General features: G+C 38.3%; 12 protein-coding genes across 12 annotated transcripts; 3 read left to right on the top strand and 9 right to left on the bottom strand. All coding sequences in view use genetic code 12, as the record gives it.

Moving 5' to 3' along the window:
- Positions 1 to 457: 457 nt before the first annotated feature.
- CORT_0A07300 (hypothetical protein) lies at positions 458 to 2,692 on the top strand (the record flags this gene model as incomplete). Its single annotated transcript, XM_003866506.1, has 1 exon — positions 458 to 2,692. One exon carries the CDS (start codon positions 458 to 460, stop codon positions 2,690 to 2,692), a length of 2,235 nt encoding a protein of 744 aa, XP_003866554.1.
- A 90-nt stretch (positions 2,693 to 2,782) lies between these two features.
- CORT_0A07310 (Gin1 protein) lies at positions 2,783 to 6,577 on the bottom strand (the record flags this gene model as incomplete). Its single annotated transcript, XM_003866507.1, has 1 exon — positions 2,783 to 6,577. The coding sequence occupies one exon, from the start codon at positions 6,575 to 6,577 to the stop codon at positions 2,783 to 2,785; it is 3,795 nt and encodes a 1,264-aa protein (XP_003866555.1).
- Positions 6,578 to 7,432: 855 nt separating this feature from the next.
- CORT_0A07320 (Sam2 S-adenosylmethionine synthetase) lies at positions 7,433 to 8,590 on the top strand (the record flags this gene model as incomplete). Its single annotated transcript, XM_003866508.1, has 1 exon — positions 7,433 to 8,590. The coding sequence occupies one exon, from the start codon at positions 7,433 to 7,435 to the stop codon at positions 8,588 to 8,590; it is 1,158 nt and encodes a 385-aa protein (XP_003866556.1).
- A 471-nt stretch (positions 8,591 to 9,061) lies between these two features.
- Positions 9,062 to 10,348, bottom strand: CORT_0A07330 (hypothetical protein; the record flags this gene model as incomplete). The annotated part of the gene is made up of 1 exon (XM_003866509.1): positions 9,062 to 10,348. The coding sequence occupies one exon, from the start codon at positions 10,346 to 10,348 to the stop codon at positions 9,062 to 9,064; it is 1,287 nt and encodes a 428-aa protein (XP_003866557.1).
- Positions 10,349 to 10,546: 198 nt separating this feature from the next.
- CORT_0A07340 (Ria1 translation elongation factor) lies at positions 10,547 to 13,705 on the bottom strand (the record flags this gene model as incomplete). The annotated part of the gene is made up of 1 exon (XM_003866510.1): positions 10,547 to 13,705. One exon carries the CDS (start codon positions 13,703 to 13,705, stop codon positions 10,547 to 10,549), a length of 3,159 nt encoding a protein of 1,052 aa, XP_003866558.1.
- A 170-nt stretch (positions 13,706 to 13,875) lies between these two features.
- CORT_0A07350 (hypothetical protein) lies at positions 13,876 to 14,082 on the bottom strand (the record flags this gene model as incomplete). Its single annotated transcript, XM_003866511.1, has 1 exon — positions 13,876 to 14,082. One exon carries the CDS (start codon positions 14,080 to 14,082, stop codon positions 13,876 to 13,878), a length of 207 nt encoding a protein of 68 aa, XP_003866559.1.
- Positions 14,083 to 14,885: 803 nt separating this feature from the next.
- On the bottom strand, positions 14,886 to 16,694 carry CORT_0A07360 (Zcf23 protein; the record flags this gene model as incomplete). The annotated part of the gene is made up of 1 exon (XM_003866512.1): positions 14,886 to 16,694. One exon carries the CDS (start codon positions 16,692 to 16,694, stop codon positions 14,886 to 14,888), a length of 1,809 nt encoding a protein of 602 aa, XP_003866560.1.
- Positions 16,695 to 17,364: 670 nt separating this feature from the next.
- On the top strand, positions 17,365 to 18,273 carry CORT_0A07370 (Ymc1 inner mitochondrial membrane transporter; the record flags this gene model as incomplete). Its single annotated transcript, XM_003866513.1, has 1 exon — positions 17,365 to 18,273. One exon carries the CDS (start codon positions 17,365 to 17,367, stop codon positions 18,271 to 18,273), a length of 909 nt encoding a protein of 302 aa, XP_003866561.1.
- A 54-nt stretch (positions 18,274 to 18,327) lies between these two features.
- Positions 18,328 to 19,980, bottom strand: CORT_0A07380 (hypothetical protein; the record flags this gene model as incomplete). Its single annotated transcript, XM_003866514.1, has 1 exon — positions 18,328 to 19,980. One exon carries the CDS (start codon positions 19,978 to 19,980, stop codon positions 18,328 to 18,330), a length of 1,653 nt encoding a protein of 550 aa, XP_003866562.1.
- A 235-nt stretch (positions 19,981 to 20,215) lies between these two features.
- CORT_0A07390 (Sog2 protein) lies at positions 20,216 to 22,738 on the bottom strand (the record flags this gene model as incomplete). Its single annotated transcript, XM_003866515.1, has 1 exon — positions 20,216 to 22,738. One exon carries the CDS (start codon positions 22,736 to 22,738, stop codon positions 20,216 to 20,218), a length of 2,523 nt encoding a protein of 840 aa, XP_003866563.1.
- Positions 22,739 to 23,135: 397 nt separating this feature from the next.
- Positions 23,136 to 23,888, bottom strand: CORT_0A07400 (Ccs1 protein; the record flags this gene model as incomplete). Its single annotated transcript, XM_003866516.1, has 1 exon — positions 23,136 to 23,888. The coding sequence occupies one exon, from the start codon at positions 23,886 to 23,888 to the stop codon at positions 23,136 to 23,138; it is 753 nt and encodes a 250-aa protein (XP_003866564.1).
- Positions 23,889 to 24,094: 206 nt separating this feature from the next.
- CORT_0A07410 (hypothetical protein) lies at positions 24,095 to 26,641 on the bottom strand (the record flags this gene model as incomplete). Its single annotated transcript, XM_003866517.1, has 1 exon — positions 24,095 to 26,641. The coding sequence occupies one exon, from the start codon at positions 26,639 to 26,641 to the stop codon at positions 24,095 to 24,097; it is 2,547 nt and encodes an 848-aa protein (XP_003866565.1).
- Positions 26,642 to 27,164: the final 523 nt, after the last annotated feature.

Here is a 27,164-nt window from a genome sequence, read left to right on the forward strand (position 1 = left end):
ACTACAGGCTTTGGCTCTCAATGGGTGTTCATACCCATACGAACGAGTAAGTGGTTAGTTCAGCTTACACTTCCATTGATTAGCTTCTGAATATTTCTACACCGCTGACATCTAACACAACATTCTTTAACCTCTTTTGTCAGGTCTGCTGCTATCTCACATGTAAGAAGTGTTGTTTCGTATATTGATACTGATTACATAATTTCTTATCTAAGTGTTTACATAAAGAAAAATTTATTTTTTTTGGAGAGAGAAGCAGACAAAACGGCTTGTCAATGATCTGGTAACCACACTTATTATCTACTCAATATCAAATCCTTCCTACAAGCACCACACATTCCTTTCAGTCCATACTTCACCACATTCACACTGGCATCACTCTTTTTGCATTCAACTTAGCATAGTCTTTCATTACCACACTTTTCTTTTTTTATATACGCATGGCTCATCTCATTCAATGTCCAAATTAGATCAAATACTTGCATTTGCTGAAGAGATAGAATCACGATCAGATAGACTAGCTGATGCCGCTTCTACTTCAATAGATCTAATAAGTCACATATCATACATCAATCAACAATTACTCCATAATGATCATGATATAGATGAAATCCGACATTTAATGGATAATAATCAATCGTGCTTGATTCAATTGAATGCGTTGAATGAAAGGACTTTTTATTTGGAATCGAATCTACCGATAAATGATTATATTACCAATCAGACCAGTTTTGAGAATTTGAATTCTGAGTATAATCATATATTACTGAAATTGGAAGTAAATAATCATGTAACTGAAGAGTTTGAGGAAGACGAGGCTATACAGCACGATTTACAACAATTGAATATCGATGATAGTTATATCGATGGTGACAGTGATGAAGAAGATGATGAAGACGAAGATGAAGACGAAGAAGAATACCTCAATGAGAATGAATCGACATCACCTACACTTGAACCACCAGATTTAAAAAAGATGATTTCAATATCAAATTTACAACTAAAACCAATGAGATGCGCATCTTCATCATCAACAACCGCACCTCCTCTGCAACCGCGATCAATACAAAAGAAAAAGTCTAGGTATAGACTTTCAAGCATATATAATATCAATCCAGTGGCACTTGAAGAAGATGCAATCTTACATTCAAACACAACTTCATCTTTTGCCTCTTCTTCATCATCACCACCTTCTGAAGATAGTGATAGAATGATGAAGAATAGTTTATCTCAATCTTTTGATACCATTGAATCGCATTTCTCCAATCATACCCCATTGAACAAGCAAGACAATCAGTATGATGTAATCTCCAAGGAAGCAGAAGATGAAGTAACTGAAATCTTGCCTAATCCATCCCCTGCGTCAACAACACTACATAAGCACGCTCGATCAAACTCGCTACCTACTTCATCTACCAAATCCGTCGATCAAACTGATTTATTTAAGGAACTCGATTATCAAGATGATTATTTACGTTTTAATCGATTGAGACATTTCATCAGTATTAGTAATTTACCCAAGCGTACCAAAATTGAAACTCCTGAGGAAGAAATGGGTGATGATTTGTTTTATCAAGAGTTTGAAAAATCATTAACCCCACAACAATGTTTGGATAATTGTGATGTTTGCTCAGTTATATCTGATATTTCATATTATTCACCTGAAAAACAACAGGGTAGTCATGGGGAGGAAAATATTAACAATTTGGAGTTTGACACATATAGTTCATTCTTGCGTAAGTCTAAATTGAACTTGAATGAAGCTTATCATAACGCATTTCCTCATTTATACAGACCACATCAAGAACATAATGAACCATCCAACAAGAATGATTCACAACAACAACAACAACAGCAGCAGCATCCACATGCTCAAGAGAGTCATGTTAGTCACAATTTTAAAAACCCCATTACTACAATAGGCAGCACTATATCACATACAGTAAGTCCTACCTTGGACACCGCTTTTGAACAACAGTACCCCGTATCAGCGACTCAATCATCGGATAAATTGTCATCACGTAAATTGCTAACTCAAGTGATTTCAAGGAGTCCAGCAACTGTCAACAGAAATGCATTTGCCACTCCATCAACCCTGCCCAAACAAGCACCATCATTGTTTGCTTCTTCTCCCCCATTGCCCATCAAACGCAATACACCTTCATCATCGAAGATCAACTCGGTCGTGACGAAATCTTCACCCTCGACAGCCACTTCCCCATCGCTGCTTACATTTGGCTCATCATCATCATCACCATCACCATCATCATCTCCTTCATTCACACACAATCTCATCAACTTTATGTCAATCTCCAAAATGCATCGTCATAGGCAACCGCACCAACAACAAGGCGTTCACCTACTATACAATGACAATCCATTTGCACCACCTGTTGTGTCCACAAAACCACCGACTCCAGAAAAGATTCGACAATTGAAGAAACAAAAACGATTGAAACGATACGTTCCTATACTGGTCCCTAATGAAGCACAATTGAAACGAATACCACCACAATTGGGAGGAGCTAGTGGTGATAGTTTACGAAATGACGGATCTTTTTCTAAGTTGACAATATTACGAAATCAAAAGTATATCAATCATGGTGATTCTTCGGTGTTTAGTAATCCTATAATACGCGGTTGTAATCAAGATGCTATACGTGAAGCATTAAGTGCAAGTCTACTAGAATAAACAAACCTATAATAGCCAACACACACACACACATTTAACTACGTCGTTACATTTTACTTCTTGTGCAATTTTTTAGTTAATTACTTTAATCTATAAGAAATCAGAACTCGAAAATAATTTCAGCGAAGTAGACCCTGACCGTTCTCTTCTCGAATTATGTAAACTTTGTTCAATTGCTCGTTCTTTAAAGCTCTTATACTGTTGTCCATGCTGGTTGTTCTTGGCCAGTTTCGATGACATATAAGTTATTGATGCTTTTGATCCTGATACAACTTTATATTGTTTACTAATGGTGACTCCGGAAAACTGTTGTTTACCCTGCTTATTGTATGTGATTCCTTTTTGTTCTTGGAATGATTTGAATGATTTTGTTATGGATGGTTTCTTAAATATGGGCATAAATTCATCATCATCGTCATCGTCGATGACGTCGAGGTTGATTTGGTCGTTGTTGTTGTTGTTGTTGTTGTTATTGTAGTTGACTTCATCATCATCTTTGTCAGTATCTCCACCATCTTGTCTGTTTTCATCCACGTCAGTAGGTTCATCTTGATCCAATTTTCTCTTTTTGGAATTAACTTGTTTTCGATCGATGTTGGTAACTTGTCGATTCGATTGAAGAACACTCTTTGATTTCAATGCAAAGATATCATCAACATCTTCATCATCATCATCAGATATGCCATGTTGTAATTTAGACAATCTTTGTATACGATTATATCCAGAATCATCATCATCATAAACTGATTGATACAAGAATGATAATTTATTTTGAACAAATGATTCTTCGATTTTAATCGTTTGTTTCAATGGTGCTTCTTTCTCCAATGAATCCTCTTCATCTTCAATCTCAACAAAATCTTTATCACCTGAACTTGGCTTCTTCTTACTAGATTCATTTTTTCCTTCAACGAATGGATTTCCCGTCGCATCTCCAAACGCTTCAACATCGCTATCACTATCAATCACAATAACTTCATGTTTATCTTGAATAGTATCAAAAAACGCCTTGGATTTCTCATCTTTACTTAAAGCTTGCAACTTCTTATTCTGCAACAATCGTTGTTGTTGTTCAATTAATTTTTGTTTTCGATAAGCAGCTAACAATTGATCTTCTTCGTCACTCAATTCAATATCAAAACCATTATTATTGGCGCCAACTCGTTTAATCAATTTATGATTCTTGATATCATCTAATAATTTTTCCAATTCTCGTTGATCTTTAATTTGATATTCTTCCATAAACTTTTTACGAATTTCATCATCTTGTAAATCAATATTTAAATTATTATCAATCATTTTTTCATCTTCAGAATTGGCAATATCGGAAAATTCGCCATCAACTCCACCTAGTCCCTTCCATTCGTCTTCAGATTCTTCTGCTTCTCCGTCAAACATTGATCTGGCTCCGCTTTTTTCCAATTCTTTCCGACGTTTACGAGCTTGCAACTCTTTTCTACGGATCTTTTGTTCATATTCTTTGATTCTTTGTTGTAAAATTTCCGGATCTTCTTTATTTGTACCTGCTTCATCCGCCTCTTCATCCTTATCTAGCTGATCTTCTGGTTCTTCTTTGATTTGCATCATTTTGTTTCTCATTGCTTTGCGACCCTTGTTGACGCGCGCTGGAGTTATCAAATCGTCATCGTCATCATCAACAACAGCTCTACTACTCTTCTCGTCTGCTTGGGTATATAGTTCTTTGTTGATGACTTGAGTTTCCAAATCGTCCTCCAAAAGCGAATTGTCAACTTGAGTCGGCTGATCGACTTGGGTCTGATGTTGCAGTTGCGATTGCGATTGAGTGAGATCTTTAAACAGAGGTAATTTAGGTTCACATTTGACTTGCGCATCTCCTTGCGTCGACATAAAAGAATTATCCTTATCTCTTGGTTGCAAATTCTGGAACAATTCATGACTATCATCATCGTGAGTAACAAGATTCTGTTCACCTTCGTTGTCGTTAAAAGAGGAGTTGATGTCGCTGAATTCAACCTCTTTGTTGTCTTCCTCTTCTTCGCCAACATCATCGTCTTGGTCTTGGTCATCAGAGTTGTAATCGCTATCTGGAACCTCTGAGCCTGCAACATCACTCTCTGGTATATCTTGGTCACATTCACCATCATCCCCACTTTCCACCATTTTCATTCCCAATTTCTTACCCAATAGAGCCAATTTGGCTCTTTCTTGTAACTTTTCCTTCTTTCTAATCTTTCTCACCCTTTCCATTTCTCTTTCTAATAGCGAAGCCATTGACTCTTCATCTTTTTCAAGTTCCTCCATCAAGGCATGTTCAGGATCATTCATTTTATGAACTTTCAATTGGTCTATATTTCTTTTTTGCAATTGCTTGAAAAAATTACTTTGTCGATTATGCTTATCTGTGTCCTTTGCAGTATGTTTGGAATTTTGATACTTTTTCTTTGCAAAACGCTGTCTTATGAGGAATTTCTGTTCTTTTGTAAGTTCAGGGATCACATCCAATTCTGTGGCATGATTAGAGAAACGAGAATTGTGTTGAGTTCTCAATGGTGAAGATGAATGGCCTATTTCAGCATCAGAGTCTGAATCTAAATTAATCACAGGTCCTTTGTTATGCTGATTATTTGAAGGCGAGCTTGGTAAGTTTTGCTTCAATCTTTGAGCATACAATTCAAGTGGATTTGATGATTGTGTTGGTTTTGAATGTATCTGAAACAAATCAAATGTATTGTCTTTAACTGGGGATGTTGTTGGGCTTGATTTCAACACCTCATCCATAGTTGGCGAAGAAGGTTGCTGAGCTTGGGTGGCTTTTTTAGTCAAGCCAAAAATGTCTTCATCTTCATCTTCATCGTCGGAAAACAAATCCAAAAACTTTTCCTTGGTAAACACTTGTTTTCTTTCAAAATCAGGCCTAATATCAATTTGACGCTTTTGTATATTGATAAATTCTTGAGCTTTTTCTAAGTCTTTGGTGGACAAACCATCACTTTTCATATGTGATGATACAACCGTGTCATTGGCTTCAGTATTGAGTTCTTCCTCTTCATCAGTTAATGAGCCTTTGGTCATATCCTGTTCCAATTCCTCTCGTTCCTTCTGAAGTCGGGCTTGTCTCTTTTCCTCGGCTAATTGAGCTATTTTTCGCTGTCTTTCTTGAGACGTCATAGGTTGTGCTTCCTCTTCATCCTCCGACTCCACAAATAAATTCTGCAAATCCTTCCGAGGAATCACTTGGGTAGTATCAAAAGTAGACTTTGAAGGCGTAGTCTGCTCTGGTTGTGTATTTCCACTACCTAATATTTGAGTGGGACCAAGGGCTGATCCATTTTCGATAACATGAGTAGCTTCCAAATTTTTGTGAACTACCTGCGTAGGGCCAAATTCTTGATGAAGATGACTTTTAGCGTCAATTGCTTGTGTTGATTGATTGTATTCACTCTCATCCACTTCTAATTGGGGTAGGAGTTGAAACCGGTTATCCAATGGTTCCTCTTGAACTATTTGAGTTTCTCCCTGGTCAATTTTCTGAGTGTCATCCAACAGTTGCTGTCCCTTGTTTTCCCCTAACAATCTACTTCTCACTTTGTCTAATATACTCAAATCTGGTCCTTCACTCTTGTTGTTGGCGACATTGTTCATAAAATCATCACTGAGGTCAAAACCAAGCATCGAGGTTGTGTTGTTTGGTTGTTTAGAAACGTCTAGGTTTTCATCGTTGCTGTGCTCAAGGTCCATGGAAGGATGTTTGTCACTCAAAAAGTTGAGCATCTGTGTGTATTTCCTCTCTATACCCTCAGCCAGTTCCATTTGCGTATGATTAAAGGAACGTCTGTAGAGAATCCTGGAGAAGAGGTTTGCAAGGTTCCTTAATTTTGCAACGCGATCAATCCCAAACACCATTTCGCACCTTTTCCTTTTTTTCGCGTTTGTTGTTATGTCGCAAAAGACTCATTGTTGTAGGTTCACGAAATTTGCGACAATATAATTGTCGGAAGAAGTTACGATAAATTTAAAGTTAAAAAATGGTTGGTGAACCAAAGGAAAATATGATGGGTTCAAAAAACCAATCTGTTCAGGTAAAGCTGCAAATAGCTATTGTAAAATACGTTTCTTTTTCTCTAAAATCAATCTAGTTCATTATATTCATTCATCAACGTGGTAATCAATAACAATTAATTTGATAGCTTTGTATTGTACGATGTCGTATAGACCATAAAAAAGAAAAAATTAACTTCGCTTTTGTGTGACTCTGTTTACTCTTTATATATTGTCACATGTGAAAGTCACGATTTCTTAGATCATCATCTTGTGCGTACAAAATAATAATGGGGTCCAGTACATCCAAACACCAATACTTTGAGTATTTACAATATCCGCCCACAGGTTGTGTTCAGATTCAATTAAGCTGTAAGTAGTTAAGTGAATCATTGTGTCTTAGTGTTTTTAATCAGTCTACGACATCTTACTAGACCTGACGTATCTGTTCATTTGTCAAGGTGTTGTACTTTTCCTAACAAAACATGTCAAAGTCCCACGAGTGTGGCTCATCGTAGAAACGTTGAGCGTTTAATTTTTTTTTCTTTTTTACTTTTTTCGCTCTCTATTATTATGCCAACGAGGTACTAATTTTTTTTTCAACTTTCCCATCAAAATTTAAATAAACAACCTTTTTCCCAAAACTCTTTCTTTTTTGGAAAATCTACTTTTGTTGAAACTTCATTTTATTTCAATTGCGTTCCTTAATATCTTTAAATAATGTCTACCTCAGGAGAAAGATTTCTTTTCACTTCAGAATCTGTTGGTGAAGGTCACCCAGATAAGATCTGTGATCAAGTATCTGATGCTATTTTGGATGCTTGTTTAGCTGCTGACCCATTGTCCAAAGTTGCTTGTGAAACTGCTGCCAAGACTGGTATGATTATGGTTTTCGGTGAAATTACTACCAAAGCTACTTTGGATTACCAAAAAATTATCAGAGACACCATCAAGCATATTGGTTATGACCACTCAGAAAAGGGGTTTGACCACAACACTTGTAACGTTTTGGTTGCTATTGAACAACAATCACCAGATATCGCTCAAGGTTTGCACTACGAGAAAGCTTTGGAAGAATTGGGTGCTGGTGATCAAGGTATTATGTTTGGTTACGCCACTGATGAAACTGATGAAAAATTGCCATTGACCATCTTGTTGGCCCACAAGTTGAATGCTGAATTGGCTTCTGCCAGAAGGTCAGGTGCTTTGCCATGGTTGAGACCAGACACCAAGACTCAAGTTACCGTTGAATATGAAAAAGATGGTGGTGCTGTTATTCCAAAGAGAGTCGACACTGTTGTTATCTCCACTCAACATTCAGATGACATTTCAACCGAAGACTTGAGAAAGGAAATTCAAGAACACGTTATCAAAAAGGTTATTCCAAGCAACTTGTTGGACGACAAGACTATCTACCATATTCAACCATCAGGTAGATTCGTCATTGGTGGTCCACAAGGTGATGCTGGTTTGACTGGTAGAAAGATTATTGTTGATACTTATGGTGGATGGGGAGCTCACGGTGGTGGTGCTTTCTCTGGTAAAGATTTCTCCAAGGTTGACAGATCTGCTGCCTATGCCGCTAGATGGGTTGCCAAGTCATTGGTTAACGCCAAATTGGCAAGAAGAGCTTTGGTTCAATTTTCATATGCAATTGGTGTTGCTGAACCATTGTCCATCTACGTTGACACTTACGGTACTTCCAAGTACTCGTCTGACGAATTGGTCCAAATCATCAAGAAAAACTTTGATTTGAGACCAGGTGTTATCGTCAAGGAGTTGGATTTGGCTAGACCAATCTACTTCAAAACTGCATCATATGGACATTTCACTAACCAAGAAAATCCATGGGAACAACCAAAAAAATTGAAATTTTAATTGTAAAAGACCTTTAATTTCAACACAATATTTTAATTCACTTCAACAGTATTTTATAGAATTTTTATATAATTTGGTTATACATTTTTCAAAACATAATGGTTAAACTTTTTTTAGTCCTCTTGAATTCACATCACATTGATTTGGATAATGCCTTTGATTCATCAACTTTTTATTGCATCACTAGACCCGGTTAGTGGAGTATAGTATTAAGGGAGAGCCCTATGGAAAAATCTTGTAGATAGAATGGGTTATTCAAAATTTTGTACGTTAGTCCCATTGAACGCATGAAATTATTTGCAGCAATTTTGCTACAAAATTTAAAGTAACAAATAAAGGTGACCGCACCTCATCACTTACCAAATGCCTACGATTGCAACACTTCAAGAACGGATGCAATAATTATATATCCATTCAGAGACGAAGTAATGTCACAGATCTAGCTACTAATAAATATTAGTTAAATAATACTCAGCTGGCTTTCTTAGAAACAAGGTAACGAGGTTTCATGCCAAATACAGCTTCATACTGACACAATAAGCAACAATTCTCATTGGGTATCAATCCATAATAGTTTCTCGGTGTTGCCGATTGACGATTTTGTAATCGATACTTTTCCAATTTTTCCTGTGACAGCTCTTTAACCATTCTCTTTAGATCATCAAGTGGGTCAGTGATTACTTGTTTCAGTTTCCTCTTTACTTTGGCCATATGTTTTGACAACGATGAGCTAGATGAAGATGCTTTCCAGGTACTTAGTTGTTTTTTCGTTGATGAGTTTTGCTGAGGTTCATCCGCCTCATTTATAGTTGTGTTAAATTCCTCTTGCAACCCCCTCAATTTGGTTGCTTCCTGGCTCATCAGCTTTAGCTTCTCTTCAATATTGTTACCTGTTGGAAGAAGTTTTCCATTACCATCATATTCAAATGTAAACTCACATGAAGGACCGCCGTCGTCGTCATCACTCTCTGTATGTCGCAAACCACTCAAAACACCTCTCGATGATAGACGGGAAGATGCATATGTTTCATCAAAGATAGGGCAATCGCAATCTTCTATACCATGGGTTTTGCATTCAGGAATTGGACTAAACTCTATCTCGATAGAGGTGGGATTGAGCTGACCATTGTTTTCAAGCTCACTTGAGATTTTATTTAAATTATCATCACCATGAAGATGAATACTACTATAGCCTGACTCAAATAAGTTGAAGTTTTTAGGTAAGCTTCCTCCATCCTTTTGCTTGATTATCTGTGCAATTTTGTCTCGTATGAAATCAATTTCGGTATCGTTCAACAATGATTGAGGTGGACAGATGATTTTTCTTTTTGGGTGCTTGATTGGTCTTGTTGAGGTACCATTTTGCAGCCCACGCAGCAGACTAGTCTTTTGTATGCCATCATTGGTTATTTCCTGGATCTTCTCTCCCGCTTGATTCGATGCAGATTCAAGTGCCTCTAACAAGTTGTAGTTGAATATTGGATTCAGTTTTGCGGGATTCAAGTCATCTTCAGTTGGAAACGGTGAGAAATTTTCTTCGTCTTCAAATTGTTTAGCCATAGCTTGCAGCCAACTTTCGTAGTTTTTTGAAATTAAATCAAACAACTGCGCCGGACTTGGTTTTATCGAGGTGGACTTGGTATTGCTTGTAAAGACATTACTTTCAGGCGTTTTTGTCTTAGTTTCTGATGGTTGTCTACTTTTGTTTATCGATGATTCCGAATCTAGCTTGCCCTTTATATCAGGCAGAGGGGTCATTGCAATTTTTGGCACGTGTTGCTATATTTCGTTCATGAATATAAAGCGTATGAGTATATATTTAGATGAAGGTGTGAATTTAGTGTGGGCGGTAAGGAGATTGTTATGTGTAAACTGTTAAGTCTTCACGCAAGAGTAGACACATTTTTTTTAGTCTGCAGAATTACAACATAATTTATACACACGAAAGCTTCCTATCTAATCCTTCTTTAAGGTCCTTTGCTTTTCTGCATTCTTGACCACTTTTTCATCAATAAACAAACCTTTTCTTCTTCTGATGTTGTTCATATACCTCCTTGCGACATTTTCCCTCTCTGCAAACTCACCCAATTCTTCCAATTCCTCTTCGGTGTGAGGCACCCAGAAAGGATCAATGTCGAGAACATCGAATCCGTCAAAGACAAGCTGTGGACTTGCAGCACCTGAAGTCTTTTTTCGAATGTCTTCACTAAAACCAAATGCTTGGATGACTGGTATTCTAGCAACAACGGTGAAAAAAGGAGTTCCTTCCTTCATTTCCTCTGAAATAATGGACCCTTCACGCTTTTGAACCACTGCATAAACTTTACCCAACACTTCAGCAGCTGCTTGTATTTCACATGTATACATTGCAAGAAGCAAACGTGGCGACTTGAATAAGAATTGCTTGTGAATTAAAGCTTTGGTTTGGTTGATGATTTTACCACGATTGATTATAATCTTGTCCTCGTCAATATCGTTAATTACGGCTTTCTTTAAAATGACAATTATACCTTGCATTGGCTCAGCAGCTAACGGTCCTTCATTGAGTGCCAATTGAGCACCATTTAGGATATTGTTTTCAAACTGAAATGGTTCCTCTGGATGCTCAGTAGCGAAAAAGTGTTTGAGTTTGTCCGTTTTATCTAAAAAGATATTTGGACCAACTCGTTTAGGACCAAATGCTACTATATGATCAACAAATGTTTTGGCATTTTCAAATCCATAAAATGACTTATCTTGGTCGATTAGCATAGTCAATTTCTCAGCAAACAAACTCCTCGCCTCCAGATTATTTGTTTTGCTTCTAGCAATCTCACTTAGCAATCCTTCATTGCCAATTAAGAACTGTGTGATTTCAGTTGACAAAGGAAAAACATCAAAATCAAGGCCCACGAGGTCTGTATCATCGCTTTCCTCTTCATCTGCTAGTTCATCAATCCTCTCCTTGTTCACCACATCATCAGCCAATGATTCCCTGAATGGTATGACTGGCTCTTTTACTGAAACCTCACAACCTTTGGCAAATCGCTCCTCCAAATCTTTCAAACACCTCTCCAAATGAAGCTCCCCAGAAACACAGACAATCAATTCTCCCGACTCGTCGTCAATGTACCATTCCAAAACAGGATCAGCTTTAGCAAGTAGATCTAAACCGCGTTCCAATTTTGCCAACTTCATAGGATTTGTTGGCTCAACAGCTATCTTCATAATTGGCTTGTTATGGATTAAAGTTGACGTGGAGGAAAAATTGGCATACGGCTTATCCCCAGGTATAGCTGAGCAAATGGTTGCATTTTTAAGAACAACATTGTCTAACCCGACTACACCAACGATATTACCAGCAGGAACGTGCTCCATTCTCACCAATTCTCTACCCATGATCAAAAACAAATCTTTTATCTCCACATCGTTAACAATTTGATCAACATTCTTTTCGTGACCTCTTGGTAATGAGGGATCATATTTTGGTCCAATAACGGTTAGTTTCTGACCCTTGAATAGGGTACCAGAATAAACGCGAGCGAAGCCGACTAGAGTTTCTTCACTGGCCTCAGTATCTTCTTCCCCCTCTTGCTCAAAGTCCTCTTCTTCAAATTCCCACTCAAATGGGTCCTTTTTCGGTTTAATGGTATACTCATCGTTTGCCCTGCTGTCTTGTGCCGCGGCTGCAGCTTCAGAAGCTTTCTTGGCCAACTCCCTTGCAATCCTAGTCCTCTCTCTAAGCTCTTCCGCAGAGACATCAGTACCGACTTCTGTCTCCTTCGGTAGCTCTTCATTAGGCACCGATATTAATTTCGAAACATAAGCCATAGTATGCTTGTCAGCATGTGAGCTGTCACAATCATGCAAGGCTGTTACAAGACTGGGATCAACAAGTTTGCTTTTGTCCTGCTCAGTTTCAACTGCGCTATAAATAGTCTCTTCCAAAATCTGGTCTATCCTTTCCAGTTGTGCTTCAACGGGGCTAGGCAAGTTATCTATGACAGTACCCAACACGGCATGGCTCAATGGTATCCATTGTGACATTATTTGATTTAACAAGTTTTTCAAATCTTTAGATCTTAAATCACGAGGTGAGATTTTGGCTCCTAGCTTTTCAATAATTTTCTCCAACTTTTCCAGATTTCTCTCAATTAAACAGTTTTCATACACGGCCCAGATTTGATCCAAAATTAGGGAAACAAACAATGGCTTCATGTTTCCTCCTTTGAGCTTTTTGCCAGAAGCAATCTTTTTATTTTTCATGTCCAAGTAAAAATCCCCCCAGAGAGTCTTTGATAATGCATTTTGGGAGAAGCCTAATTTTTTCAGATATATTTCTGCAAATGTCTTGACTGTAAATGCCCATCCATCAATGGCTGAAGCAAATACTACGTTGTTCTTTTCAGGCACAAAGTACAAATTTTCGTCATCTTTTTCAACAAATTCCCCAACTTCCCCAGCTTCTCGCCAATTTAAATCATCTTCAAGTCTGTCTCCGGCATAAAAGGACCCTATAACTGAATTGACTTGCTCTATGACTCTCGATATATGTTGATATGCCTCGAGGGGGCTGAGCTTCCACTCAGTAATCAACCGATCCAACTTGTTAATAACCAAAATAGGCTTTAGTTTGTCAATCCAACATTGACGTAAAACATTAATAGTTTGTGAACAGACACCTTCGACTGCATCAACCAATACAATGGCTCCATCGCACAATCTCGAAGATGTGCTCACCTCTGAAGAGAAATCAATATGACCAGGTGAATCAATCAAATTAATCAAGTGCTCCTTAACGTCAATCTTTTCTTCATCTCCTTTTTGTCTTCTCATTATTCTAAAGTACAAGGAAATAGCAGATGCCTCCATTGTAATTCCTCTTAGTTGCTCATCCTCTCTCGAATCTAAGTATCGTATCTTTCCTGCCATACGTTGCGAGATTATTCCATTTGTTGCCAACAAAGAGTCACTAAGTGATGTTTTACCATGATCAACATGAGCAAGGATACATATATTCCTGATGCAAGAAGCATCCAGCTGTAGTTTGCTAATTGTCTCTTGAGAGATCTTCATTGTTAATGTAAAGTATTGAAAGAGTGCTGAGTCAGATTGAAAAAAAATATGGATGCTCATCAAAACAAAAAAGGTTTAAAAAAGCGCAAAGTATTCAGAGAACTGGTAGCTCATAAACACAACTACAAATCAAATGATAAAACTAAACATATATTAAAAAACAGTTAAATAAAATAAAAATAAAATGAAATAAAAGGACCAGCAAAACAATTTCAAAGTTGTTCTATAATTTATTCTTTAGCTTCGACTTTGACGTTGCCATCATATTGTGGGTGTCTCATTGGATGTACTTTAGCAAATTCGGGGTCTGAGGTAACGTAAATCTTCCTCAATGATGAATTTTGAAAGTAGTATTTTGCCATGTAAACTGACCAAGCACCGTAACAAGCACCACCAACTAATAAAGCTCTGAATGGAGTAATAGCAAAAGCAGCCATGATTTTATTTTGATTGAGTTAAGTATATAGTTCGAATAGTTAAAAATGATTGTTGATGATGGAAGGGGAATCAAAGCAAAGGACGGATCTCTTGGGGTTTTATAGTATAGAGAACTTGCATGCTTTACTATACGTTTAGTCCTTCTATGGATGCAAAACAGAGCTTGTAAAAAAATCACCTCATGACGTGACTGCGAAAACCAAAAATTTTCTTTCACCAGACGATTGATTCAAATGTGCACAAAAAGAAGAATATAGGAGAAATTAGGGTTAAACCAAGTAATTCCGAAAGCTGCCTTTTACATAGCGAGGTCTCTCAAACAAGCAGTGCTGTTACTTCGGCACTACGTTTCAATGGAAGACCCACATATGTCCCAATTAACACTATAAATCAAGCTTGTATTGTGAGTAGAACGTGATCATTCTGTATCAGCCGCATTCGTTGTGGATGATTTTCGCGTAACACCGGAGTTGAAAAAAATCACCTTACTTTTTTCTTGCGCATGATTTCAATGCACAATAGACTAATTCGAAACATAACCTGATGTGTGCACGTTTTACTCCACAAACATGTATTACTGGGTAGTTTACGCACCCGAGTGTGGGGCGTGTCGAGTCGCCTAATCATGCGATCAACGCACGTCCCCAGTCCGAATACACCCAAATGCTTATTGGAGTAAGCCTTTCCTACACAAATGAGCAAAACACTCATAGCATCTTTATTGGGAAGAGGTCAGTTACCTTTTACGAAGCTACATGCGTTTTGTGTCCTTAGTTTTTCCAAAATACTCGGTTGTCTCTTCTCAGTACATTCTTACACCGTCTCCAGCCGGTAGAATTGGCAAAAACTGGCCAATTATTAGCATGGGAATGTCAAATAAGTCTCTCTTAACAGTCCAAACCGAGCAGAACTCAATGTAGTTGCTTGTACCAACATTGTTTTGCATTTGAGTATCAGCATCAACACTAGCCACGCTATTGACGAAAGGTTCCTTTTTGGTTAGCTTTATCTTGGTACTAATACTTGAATGTAAGTTCCCCACAGCTACTGATTTAAATAATTGAAAGTATTTCACAACTGATTCATCATCATACATCATTTCCATGATGAAGGTACGCTTTGATAAAATATCCAGTAGTTTATAGCCCAACAAGCTTAGCAAGTCATCCGTTATACTGACAATCTCCCCAGTTCGACGCCATATAATTGTCGGCGATGAGTTTAATTGACTTAGCTTTTCATAATCTATTAAACATCTTTGAAAACTCATTTCTAGAAGGAGGAGGTCTTGTGGTTTGAGCAAAGACTTGTGTGCACTAATAAAAGTAGGTCGGTAACTTGCTATCAATTTCAAAATGATAAGCAAGTTCTGTCTCTTGCGTTGTTTTTCTTCAGGATCTAATCCATTGCCCAGAAATCTTGTTTTGAGAAAATTGGTAAGTGCATGGTAAGAATTTGGGTATTCAAAGTTTATCACATCTTTATTGTAAATGTCCGACACCGTCTTGTAGATCTTGTGAGTTGCCAATGGAGACACATAATCTGAACGATGCTTTGTTTTGAAGTTTACAATTGGGTTTGAATTAGCATTCGTTGTTTGCTTGCTCGTGTTTCCTCTTGAACTGACGTTGTTGTCCAAGAGATTGTCAGTTTGGTGTGCCATGTTGTTCAAATTGTCCAAACTCATTGATGAATCTGTTGGATACCCTAATGAAATGAAGGGTCGCGAATCTCGCAATTTCTGCACTACCCTCTTCTTTGATTCATTGATATTATTAAAATCGATGTTTTGTATAAAAGCTGGTGTTGGTCCATTTGTATATTCGGATGCACTTGTATTTGAAGGCGACGGCGAAGCTGGTTTTGAGTTTAAAAGAATGTCTCCCAACATGAGGTACTCCTCGTTAAGATAGTTGGAGCTAAACTGGCTGTTTCTGTGATTCAAATTTATAGAGTGGGGCGTGTCTGATATCTGGGAAATAGGATCCATGGACGGTTGACTCAAACTATCAATCTCATAATGATCTGTAAGCAATTTATTTATAACATCGGTCGTAGTATTTAGCATTGTGTTTGTATGAAACAAGGGATCTGTGTCGAACAGACCAGCTCTATCTAGGTCGATGGATTCATTGTTGAAATCTGAGCCATTGTGTTGTACATCGAATGTAGGGGCATCTAGTATCTCCTTAATCTGCATGACACTGGGATCTTGTGTTGGAGTATTTAGCAGTTCTTGCTTGACTTGTACCAGTTGTGTTGAGGGCTCAATCGCTGTGGGTTGGTCTTCATTTACTAGGCTCGAACTTTTGACCTGTTCCATTTTAGAACTGTCATCAACCATAGACACCGGTGAAGCGTTAAAAGAACTGTTTTGAGTTGATTGCTCAGAAGACGGGCGTGACTTCTTTATTGACGACTTTGAAGATCCTGTCAAGTACTTGACCCTTTTTCGGACAATATCGTGACACTCTGATGCTATATTCCTTTTCACGCAATTTTTGCAAGGACGTTCATTTGAACATTGCAAATGCTTTTGATGACAGAATGTACAAGCTCTTATTGCCGGCTTGCGGTTTTGTTTCTCCTGTGGGGTCAACTTTTTCGTCATTTTTCTATTTCTGATATTAACATGTAACTATTCGTTGTATCCAGTTGATGCGATAATGATAAATCATGAGATGTGTGGAGTATGCAAAAGTCTTGCTAGTAGATGAGTTTTCCTTCTTGCCTATTGTATTAAACGATTTGAAACCTAACCTTGGAGCTTTATAAGGATACGTTAAAATCATTCATTTGGACTCCGGGTTTTTTAGTTGCAAGAAAAAAAAAAGCAAAATATTAGAGTCGGAGGTTTAGCAGCTTGCAAACTGACCACCATATCAATTTATCATTGCGTCATAACCCCAATGGTATCTACCTATGCGTGAGATATTAAGGTGAACATGATAGAACCAACTTGTTGGACTGAATTGTGAGGAGTTTGTATGCTTCAATGAGCGCAACATAATTTAGTAGGACCAAAGCTGTGGGAGGGAGTGCTGAGCAATCACGGAATCATTTGTTCACTTATAACATGTTCCCGTATTTATATTTACGAATCTGCTTGGTATAAACCCAGTTAAATTAGCTCTCATTCAAATTGACTCTGTGTTACTCATTTCGGGTTTCAAGAAGCGCATTGAAACATTGAAAAAAAAAAAAATTGTCAGCATGGAGTAATCTCAGATAAGAGTTTTTCAATCTTCACGTACATAGCTAGTCCAAGCTCATCCAAGAGTATGCCTATTGAGATAGAGGAGCCCGCTTTTGATAGTAATGCTCAAGTTGCCAAGGACTTGTTTGCGGGGACTATGGGAGGGATAGCACAAGTTCTCGTTGGTCAACCATTTGATTGTGTCAAGGTTAGGTTGCAATCTGCACCAGAGGGAGCGTATAGTGGAGCTTTGGATGTGATAAAGCAATTGATTAAAAATGAAGGATTTGCGGGGTTCTATAAGGGGACGTTGACCCCCTTGGTTGGTGTGGGTGCATGTGTTTCAGTGCAGTTTTCAGTAAATGAGTTCATGAAACGTTATTATGATCAAAAACTCAACGGAAAACCTCTTAGTTTATTGCAATTTTTCAACTGCGGTGCTGTTGCTGGTTTTGCAAATGGGTTCTTGACGTCTCCAATTGAGCATATTCGTATAAGACTTCAAACTCAAACTGCTGGTAACAAAATATTCCATGGGCCAATTGATTGTTTCAAGAAAATTTATCAAATTGACGGATTGAGGGGTATTTATAAAGGTTTGGGCCCAACATTGGCTAGAGAGTCGGTTGGATTGGGTATCTATTTCGCCACATATGAGGCCTTAGTTGCGGAGGATTTAAAGATACATCCTGGCTTGACCCGCGCAGATATCAAACCATGGAAATTATGTTTATATGGAGGTTTGAGTGGGTATACTTTATGGATGTCAATATATCCTGTTGATGTGATCAAATCGAAATTACAGACTGATGCTTTGAAAGGGGCTAAATATAAGAACTCATTGTCTGTGATTAGAGACATTTTCCACAAACAAGGAATAAGAGGATTTTACAAAGGTTTCTTACCAACGATACTAAGGGCAGCTCCAGCTAATGGTGCCACATTTGCTGTCTTTGAGATAACGATGAGACTTCTCGGCGGTTCACCACAATAGAAGAGAGATATAGGCTTATAGGTTATTTGCATATTGTTAATAGACGCCTATTTATTAATGCTTTCTAAAAGTACATTCTCCTTCAGCCTGCTGGTACTGATTACCCGAGTTATAAATGCCCATACTTTCACTATTCAGTAGTAAGATCTCCTCATTCGCCTCGGCAGCATAATCTTCCGGTCGTATAACTTTGATAAACTCTATAAAGTCCATCAAAAATTCACCACTAAATTCATAGTTGTCTGAACCTAGTAGCTCTACCTCCTCCCAGTAATCGGCTCTATCATCAGGTAATTTCTCGCTCGCAATTGCCGAAACTTGCAGTTCCAATTCTGTCTTTGTCTCCCTCTTCTTGACCTGCTTCTTCTCCCTCTCTCTTCTATTGAAATTTTTATCGATTCGTAGATGGCAACCTGGTATGAAATCAATAATGTACAAAAAGAACACAGTCATAACAAACACGTATGCACCGGTGACAACTAGACCTAGCAATTGTATACCAAATTGTTTCCAGTGACCTGCTACCCACCCACCTTGAGAATCATACAACTTATCGGCAAAAATTCCTGTCAATAAAGAACCAACTATACCTGCTACTCCATGAATTGCAAACACGTCCAATGCATCGTCGATATTCAAGTAGTATTTCAATCTTGTAGACAAGTTGCTTAAAGCAGCTCCAACTACTCCAAATATAATAGATTTCCATAAATCGTTGTTGGAGGAAATATAACCTCCACCAGGAGTAACCACAACTAAACCACTAACAATACCAGAAGTGATTGAAATCATGGAAATCTTTCGTTTCATCACAGGCTTTGCGAGTGTTGATCTATTTGATCTATCGCTTGTGGTATCACCAGCAGATGCCCCTATCCCTTCCTCAATACCCAAAACTTCTTTTGAAAATGTGTAATCGATTGCGGACCAAACAATAACGGCGGAGCTTGATGCAAGTATCGTGCTGACCATAATCGGTATTGAATTGTATGAAAATTTATATTCACATCCAGCAATGAAACCAATCCACCCACACATAAGAAGGAAGGTGCCGATAACAATATATCCAGTATTTGAGTGACGGTAATTGTAAAGGGCTTTGGGGTTTCTTGGGCCAAGAATATATGAGTACGCCAAACAAGTGAATCCACATACTATATGTATACAATTTCCTCCAGCAAAATCCAACACATCCATTTTGTAAAGCCAACCATTGGAATTCCAAAACCAATATGTCACTGGATTATATATAATCGCCGACCATATGAAGACAAATAAGATCATTGGCAAAATTCTTCCTCTTTCTGCAATACACCCAGGAAATGTAAATGCCGCACAAATGACCTTGAAAAGCATGTTGAACAAGAAATGGTTCATTAACAAAACTGAACCCCTTGTATTTGTGTATGTTTCTTTTATTGAATGTTTAAGTTGGCGCAACACGGCGTATTTCAAGCTGCCAATGTACTTGTTGGATGCAGTTCCATAGCATAATGAGTAACCCCAAATGTACCAATCAAGAACAATAATAGGGGATATCAAAACGGGTATAGCCAACATGGTAAACGCAGAGCGCCTCTGAGTTAATCCTGAGTAGAACAAGGCGATTCCAATGATTACCAACGGTAACAATCCTGTACAAAGTAATAAGTACAATGAGTTGATACCGGTGTCAATATCAACTGACTCTACTCCAGCGGATGTCATGATTAATTCTATCTTCTATGTTCAAGTTCCAGTATGAGCATGTAGGCTGCTTTATGGAAATGATGCTCTTTTGTGTGCACTAGACTGTTGTTTTGAAGAGTTATCAGTGAATCATTTAAATTTATCTTCTCAGAAAAAATTGGTTTGGAATGATTGCAAAAAAAAATTTATCCGCGAAAACCACATTACATATTGAACTATTTTGTCTTAACTTTTATTCGTATTTACTTCTATGCTACGTTTCGTCATTCTTACTCAATATAAGCTTATCGAATGGATTCATTCCGTTTTTGGCAAACATTTGGCCAGTTGATTGTGGAGGTGCAGTAAGAGGGCCACTGACAAAGGAATTACTCAGTGCCTCCTGCAAATTGGCAGTTGATGAATTGGGTGGAGCAACAATTGGATTTCGTACTGGAACTGGTCCATTTGTAAACGTACTTGCTGACGATAAGGAAGGGGCACGGGCAGATACAGGTGTAAACATGGAAGGCGCCTGAGCACTAGCCGAAGCACTTTGCACCTGTTGATTTGGTCCTGACCCTGAATCAGACAACAAAGTCTTGTAGGATGATATCTCCAACATATAAGTGACCTCCTTTGCTGTTTTAGTGAGACTCGACATTGGCGCACGAACATCCTCTAATATGGGTATATCAACGACAATGCTCTTGACAGCCGCCAAAATCAGCACAATTGACTTCAAGAATTGATTCGTGTCCTCCGCAAATAGCTTCTTTGTACCATGAGATGGGTTGTTCCTAATGGTAATGAGTTTAGTGTTGAGCCGCTTCGTAATTTCCAAGGACGAGCCACACACAGTGCCAAGATCTTTGATTTTTGTAGCCACACTGGACAGCACAGATGCCGCATTGGCGCTTGCGCCTCTATGGACATCCTTGTTCAATTCAGTGAAAATAGTTTGCGCATTGGCTATTGCCGATTCAACAGTGCCATATAACTTTTCATCCACCTCATCAAATGAAGATCCAACATTTGTATTGATTGTAAGTTTCAGCTTGAATTCAGCAACTTTGGGCTTTGCTGTTAAAAGTATATACGCGTTTTTGAGCTCATTAAAGGAACCAAACACCGACAAATACAACATTCGGATGAAACAGACATCAATGTTGCTAACAAATTTGGTCAAGTTTTCTTGTAGTAAATCCATTATGGATCTGAATGAGGAAATGCATGTTTGTAAGATCTGGGCAATTTGTTCTGCGTTATTTCCGTTTTCCTCCATTATTTCTAAATTCTCAACTAAAGAATCTATATTCGATTTTGTTGTGTACAACAACGATACCATCTTCATAGTGACCTTCTTATCTGTGCAGAATCCAGTAAATCTTCTAATGGATGAATGTAATTCACTAAAGGAAAACAAAACTTTTCGGGAAACTTTAATAATATTAGCATTGATTTGTTTCTTTGATGGGTAGGGGCGTATCGGTGATCCGTCATCGGAAGCAGGAGCAGTGGCAGGAGTGTTGGACCTTGGTACTCCTAATGGTACTGACGGAGGTACCCTGAGACTCGGGTCCGACGTTTGACGTGGGGCTCTTTGATTACTTGTAGGTGACTCCATTACCTCTGACTCATCTACCGGTTGTTCTTGCAAAGTGGATAGTCTTTTAAAGTATGCATTCGATTTATGCTCTGTATCGACATTGTCGTTTTTCTCTAATATTCTGTCTATTTCCTTCATTGTGTTTGACCTTGATCTAGTGGGAGGTTTCAAATGCAGTCCTAAGTTAGATTTAGGAGCTAATGAGCCATACTCATTGGATGGCGATGAAGATGCAGAGCTTGGTGCAGTGGAACTTGTATTGGCTGATTGAGGAGGTGGTGGACTAGATATAACAAACTTGGTTTCAGCAGCAGAAGCGGAGTGTGGTGCACCTTCATGAATAATGGGCCTGGGAATCGTTGTCAGAGTTATCGGTTGCCTAGTTTCCTCCAAATTCTCTTCTGATCCATTTTCCTCAAGCTTTTTAATAATAAAGCCCATTCTCTTGGAAGCTTTTGATGACCTTGGCTTTGGAATGTCACTCACGCTATGTGACCTTTGTACACCAGGGGGTGTAAGTTGAGGTTCCTGGTTATGTTTTGGGTCCATTGTTTGAAATTCATGATATGTAGGTGTTGGATCCCTTAACTCTTCAATCTTTGCATTGATTGCAGCTCTGTTTGCAAGTAAGTAGCTTTTTAATTGGCCCACCCAATCTAGCTCGGCAGCTTGTGCTTGAAATGTTCGAATTAAATCAAAGGACGGGATAGATAGAGGGTTATTAGAAACCTCTATAAGATTCAAATACTGTAGCTCCCCCAATGAAGGTGTAAGGAATCGAATGTTGTTATTTTTCACGGACAATACTTTCAAGTTGTGCAAGTGTGAGATTGAGTCAGGCAAATAAGAAAGCTGATTCGATGATAGGTCAAGGATTTCTATCAGTCTGAGTCCGCTTTGAAAAATTTTGTTGCTGATGTGTGATATATTGTTGTGGTATAAGTCCAAGTATTTCAAATGTTTCAGTATTTTGGCCAAGTTAGACGGTATTTCGGAGATTTGGTCGTTCTGTAGGGATAGCCTTTCAAGGATTAAAGGAGGCTCAAATGACTGTAAGTACTCATCTATGAAGTCAACCAACACATGAGGTTTAACTGGTGGCGATAATGAATTCAACTTGATGGTCTTTGTCTGCACAATAGCGTCATGCTGATCTTTAAGGAATGAAAAAATTTGAGGCCGGCTCATCCAGATACCAATGTGGTGTAATGTGTCAAACTAGGTAGATTATGAACAAAATGTAAAGTATAAGGGGGACGGAGATTTGAGGCTGGGCTTTGATACCTGTATCGATAGGTTGTGATTTGAAATTCCTGCACGCTACCTTAGCGATGAAAGCTGATTTCTGTGATGAGTTGAAGCGGTTGAAATCAATGTACTTGCAACTGAGTGAGGTACTGCCTGATTATGTGTAACGATGAATATGAACTGATGTTTGGTTGTTGATGTAATTTCTATGAGGAATTCAAAGTTGATTCAAAAGATATTTTCAGAGACACAAAATTGGCTACTTTGAACCAACCACTTTATTCTAGTACCATTGTTACGAACACTTATGCAACTCTAGCATAGGACTACACATAATCTAAACTGCAACTCCATGGGCTTTTGCATCAGTTCTCTCTTGCCATATAGTTTTACCACTGCAACTACAAACTTGTTTGTCATTCTCCCAAGCACCAGCAGATCTGGCAATGACACCAACAAGGGAATCTTTCGTCACCTCGTTTTGCAATGTCGACAAAACTATACTTCTTCCAATGAGTTGGCTAGGTGTTAATTTCGCGTATAAGAATGATTGACCAGCATATAATTCCTCCGAATCTTCAGTCGTGCTTGCACCAAGGGAGTTTATAGTTGTACTAGCATTTGAAGGTTGGTTGACATTGATAGGATCTAAGGCATAGAACAACTTACCTGTTGATAGAGCACCTTCAGATAAATTTCCCGAAGCTCTTATCGAAGGATAGTATACACCTTTGGGTAAACCATTAACTGTAAGGTCAACAAATACATTTTGAGGAGACACTTGCACTATTCTTGCTAACCCTTTCACCGGTTTCAAGCGGTCCTTTGGGTCAAACGATTCTAAAATACAGACGGCAGCTGAGTCAGGCTTTCCAGTACCACGAATGATTGCATCTCTTCCTGTAGCTTGAATTGCTTTAACGATTTCACTAGGTGGTAGTGAGCCTTCTGTGATTACTAAATTGGATTTCAAATTGATGTCAAATTTGTCAACACCGTCTAAGGGCTTCAAGGCGTTGGTAATTGATTCAACGCAAGCCTTACATTCCATTGGAACTGCAAAAACTATTTCAAAGGCACTAGCTGTCATGGTGGGGAGAACTAGGATGTGCTGATTGTATTGTGGCAAGTGGTGAGATTAAAAATTGTGGATTATTAATCAGGAAATAATTGAGTGCGTAAATCATTCCACTTGACTTCAACACAAGAGACACGATCCAAAGCTACGCACACAAGCTAAATAAGTATAATGTATATTCACAAAGCACAGTCCAGGGGACATGCCTATATCTATCCCTAAATCTTCAAGCTACTCATTCTACGACGACCAGCATCTAATTTTGCAATATCAACATCGCCAACAACTACTTCGTCTCCACTGTTCTCATCGTCACTTTCGAGTTTTGTGCATACCCACGTGGATGCATACATATTGACTCTATCGATGCTTTTGCCCGACTTTCTAATTGCTGCAGCTTCACATTTGAATCCAAGTGATTCAAATGTTTTGATATACCAAGGATAGGTAGCTGCCGATCTCAACATGACTCTTCCACCTTTGACGAGACATTGTTTAATTGCAGTGATTTCATTGATAACATCAACACCATTTGGATCAAACCAATCCATGTGATCCATGATAATCGCAATTGTAATTGATTTGTTGCTCAATCTAGCAAAAACATCATTCAACAAATCAGTGTGCAATCTAATATTGTCAATTGGAATGTCACCTGTGACAGATTTTTGACCAGTCAACCTTTTGTATCCTTTGGTGGTTAAGTAGTCTGGACAGTTGGTTCTAGAATAATGACCCATTAGACATAAGTAGTAGAAGTAGTTGTCTTCAGAAATCAATGACCTCTCAATAATTGGTTCCAATGTGTCGATAACATATTTGATAACTGATGGTCCCATCATCTTTGCTTGGTTAGCTGGAACACCCAATGCTTTCCAAAGGAAGATGGGGTTACCAACCAAGAATGAACCCACAATACGGTTAAACAAAACAGGCTTTATATACTCATTCCAAATTTGCTTTTGCTCTTCAATCCTTGAAGCTTTGCACAATGCTGTAACATGTTTGGAAATACCACAAACTTTGAAAATAAGTTTTCCTAACCTAATAGCCCATCTACTTGATCCAGTATCGTAAAGACCCTTTCCGGTGAATGCGTTTGTTCCTTTATCCATCCAGTATTGGAAGGCGTTTGATGACATGTGAGGTCCCAATTTGTCAATCAAGAGGTCAGTGAAGTTGTCAATGCGTCCATCACCAAACATTTGCCAAATTTGATCTTGCTTGAGTGCTCTAAATGAAGCCAACTTCAATTCTAATAAATGATTTTGACACGGGTTCAAATCAACAGCGTGTATTCTCTTTGGTGGGTTTGGCAAGGTAGCATAGCTCAAGATGTTGTCACCAGCGGAAGTAATAGCCAACACAGTATCATCGCTAGTGAAGTTTAAAATGTTGTGGTCTTCCCTTGGATCTTCCCAAGTGAATGCGTAAATGTATTGGTTTTTGAATTGCTCATACAAATGGTTCATTTCATCATAGTATACTCTCCACACTTCTCTTTGGTAGTAAAGGGAAGGGAATGGCAAGTTCTTTTGCAAGTTGGCAATAGCAGCTTCATGACCTTTGGACACTGGCATTGATTCAGTTATTTGAGCATTTGGCGAGGTATAGGGAGCAAGGTATGGAGATTCAGTAGCCAAACAATTCAATCTAGTCAATATTTGCGAAGATCTTGCCTTGTCACAACCGACCCATATGTAGTATGGAATTTTACCCAATGTCTTGTTGTATTGGTTAACCGACTTGATAGTTCCAAACTTGTACTCCAAATAGTTTCTTCTTGAGGAATCCAAGAAAACCTTGTCAGCTTCAAACCAGATTCTCCAGAAGTTTCTCAAAATCCAAGGAATGTTTCTGTTTACCAACCCACCTAAAGTATTGACTCTACCAATAGAGGTGTCATTACTTTGAATACCAAAATCAACTGTAGCAATAATCCCTTGTTTATCCAACTTGGATACAGCATTGTCAATGGCAGCGTTGAAGGTAGGGATCATTGACAAAGAGTATGAAAAGGTAATCAAATCAGCACTTTTGTAGTCAATTGTGAAATCACAAGCATCGGCAACCAAGACATGTACATTTGTCCACTCGTGAGCAATAAATCTGTTTCTTGCAACTTCACACAAGGAAGGTGAAAGGTCAACCAAATACACAGCTTTAAAATTTTTTGAAATGCTGCTAATTTGATTCATAAACTCAATGTTGGAGCCAGTACCTCCCCCAATATCAATCCAAACTAAATCCTTCTTCTTTTGCAAGTGGGAAATAGCTAATCTAAGACATTCTTTTCTACCTTTGAGCAAAACAGTTCTAGTAGTGTCGTAAATATGAGCTTGGTTTTTGTAAAATAGCTCCAAGTTTTGCTGTTGGTTCTTGACTCCAGTCTTGACTGTCTTTTTTTGAATCAATGGCTTGACGAAACACGCCCAACAGAAAACCAAGATGGAATTGATTGTCTTATTTAATTTTGCAACAAAGTAGACAATACCGCAAAATAATGAAACCGAAGTGAAAACCTTTACTTTGGATAAGTCTGAAGTAATGAAGTCAACGTCAATCATAGTGTGTACAATGTCCCTGCTTTTGCAATGTTGAATACCAAAAGTAAGTGTTGAAACGTGGGTGCAAAAACTGAAATAAAAAAGAAAGTGTCTCAGATTTCGATGATTTCGATGTTTTGACCGATATTTATAATTTTCTCGTTGGAAAATCCCTCTTCTTCTCTGGAAAGACGTGTCTTTTCTTGTTGAAATTATCATTATAACCGGCTGTCCATTAAAAGCATTGAGTTATTGTTTATCCATTTAGAGTTATAATTCTAATCCCCATATCCTTCAATTGAACCCACGTTTTTTAAACTTTTTGTCTACACAAAAGCAAAATCAACCTTTGCCTCGTGGGTCCAACAGGAAAAAAAAACTACACTCACTTTGGTATTGTGTACACTACTCATTGGGTAATAGCTATTTTTATTGTAATGAAGGGATTTGCACCAAGAAACGGTGTACCCCTCGTGTCCCTCTCAACAATATCTTTTGAAAAGAGAGAGCACGTTTTCAATTATGAATTTACTTTTTAAAATTAAAAGCACATGCGTTTACAACCGATTACTGTGGGACGATTGCCACGGCTGGTAGAAACGTTAGTCTAATCTTAGTAGCAGCTCGAATAGGAAGTTAGCACAGCTAATTCATACTCCATAGATTTTCCCCTTAGAGATACATCCTTGGCGCATGGTCCGTTGATTACTTTAATAACCAAGGTGTCAACGTCTGGGGTTTA

The sequence above is a fragment of the Candida orthopsilosis genome (assembly GCF_000315875.1).
Source record: "Candida orthopsilosis Co 90-125, chromosome 1 draft sequence".
NCBI classification, from domain to species: Eukaryota; Fungi; Ascomycota; class Pichiomycetes; order Serinales; family Debaryomycetaceae; genus Lodderomyces; species Lodderomyces orthopsilosis.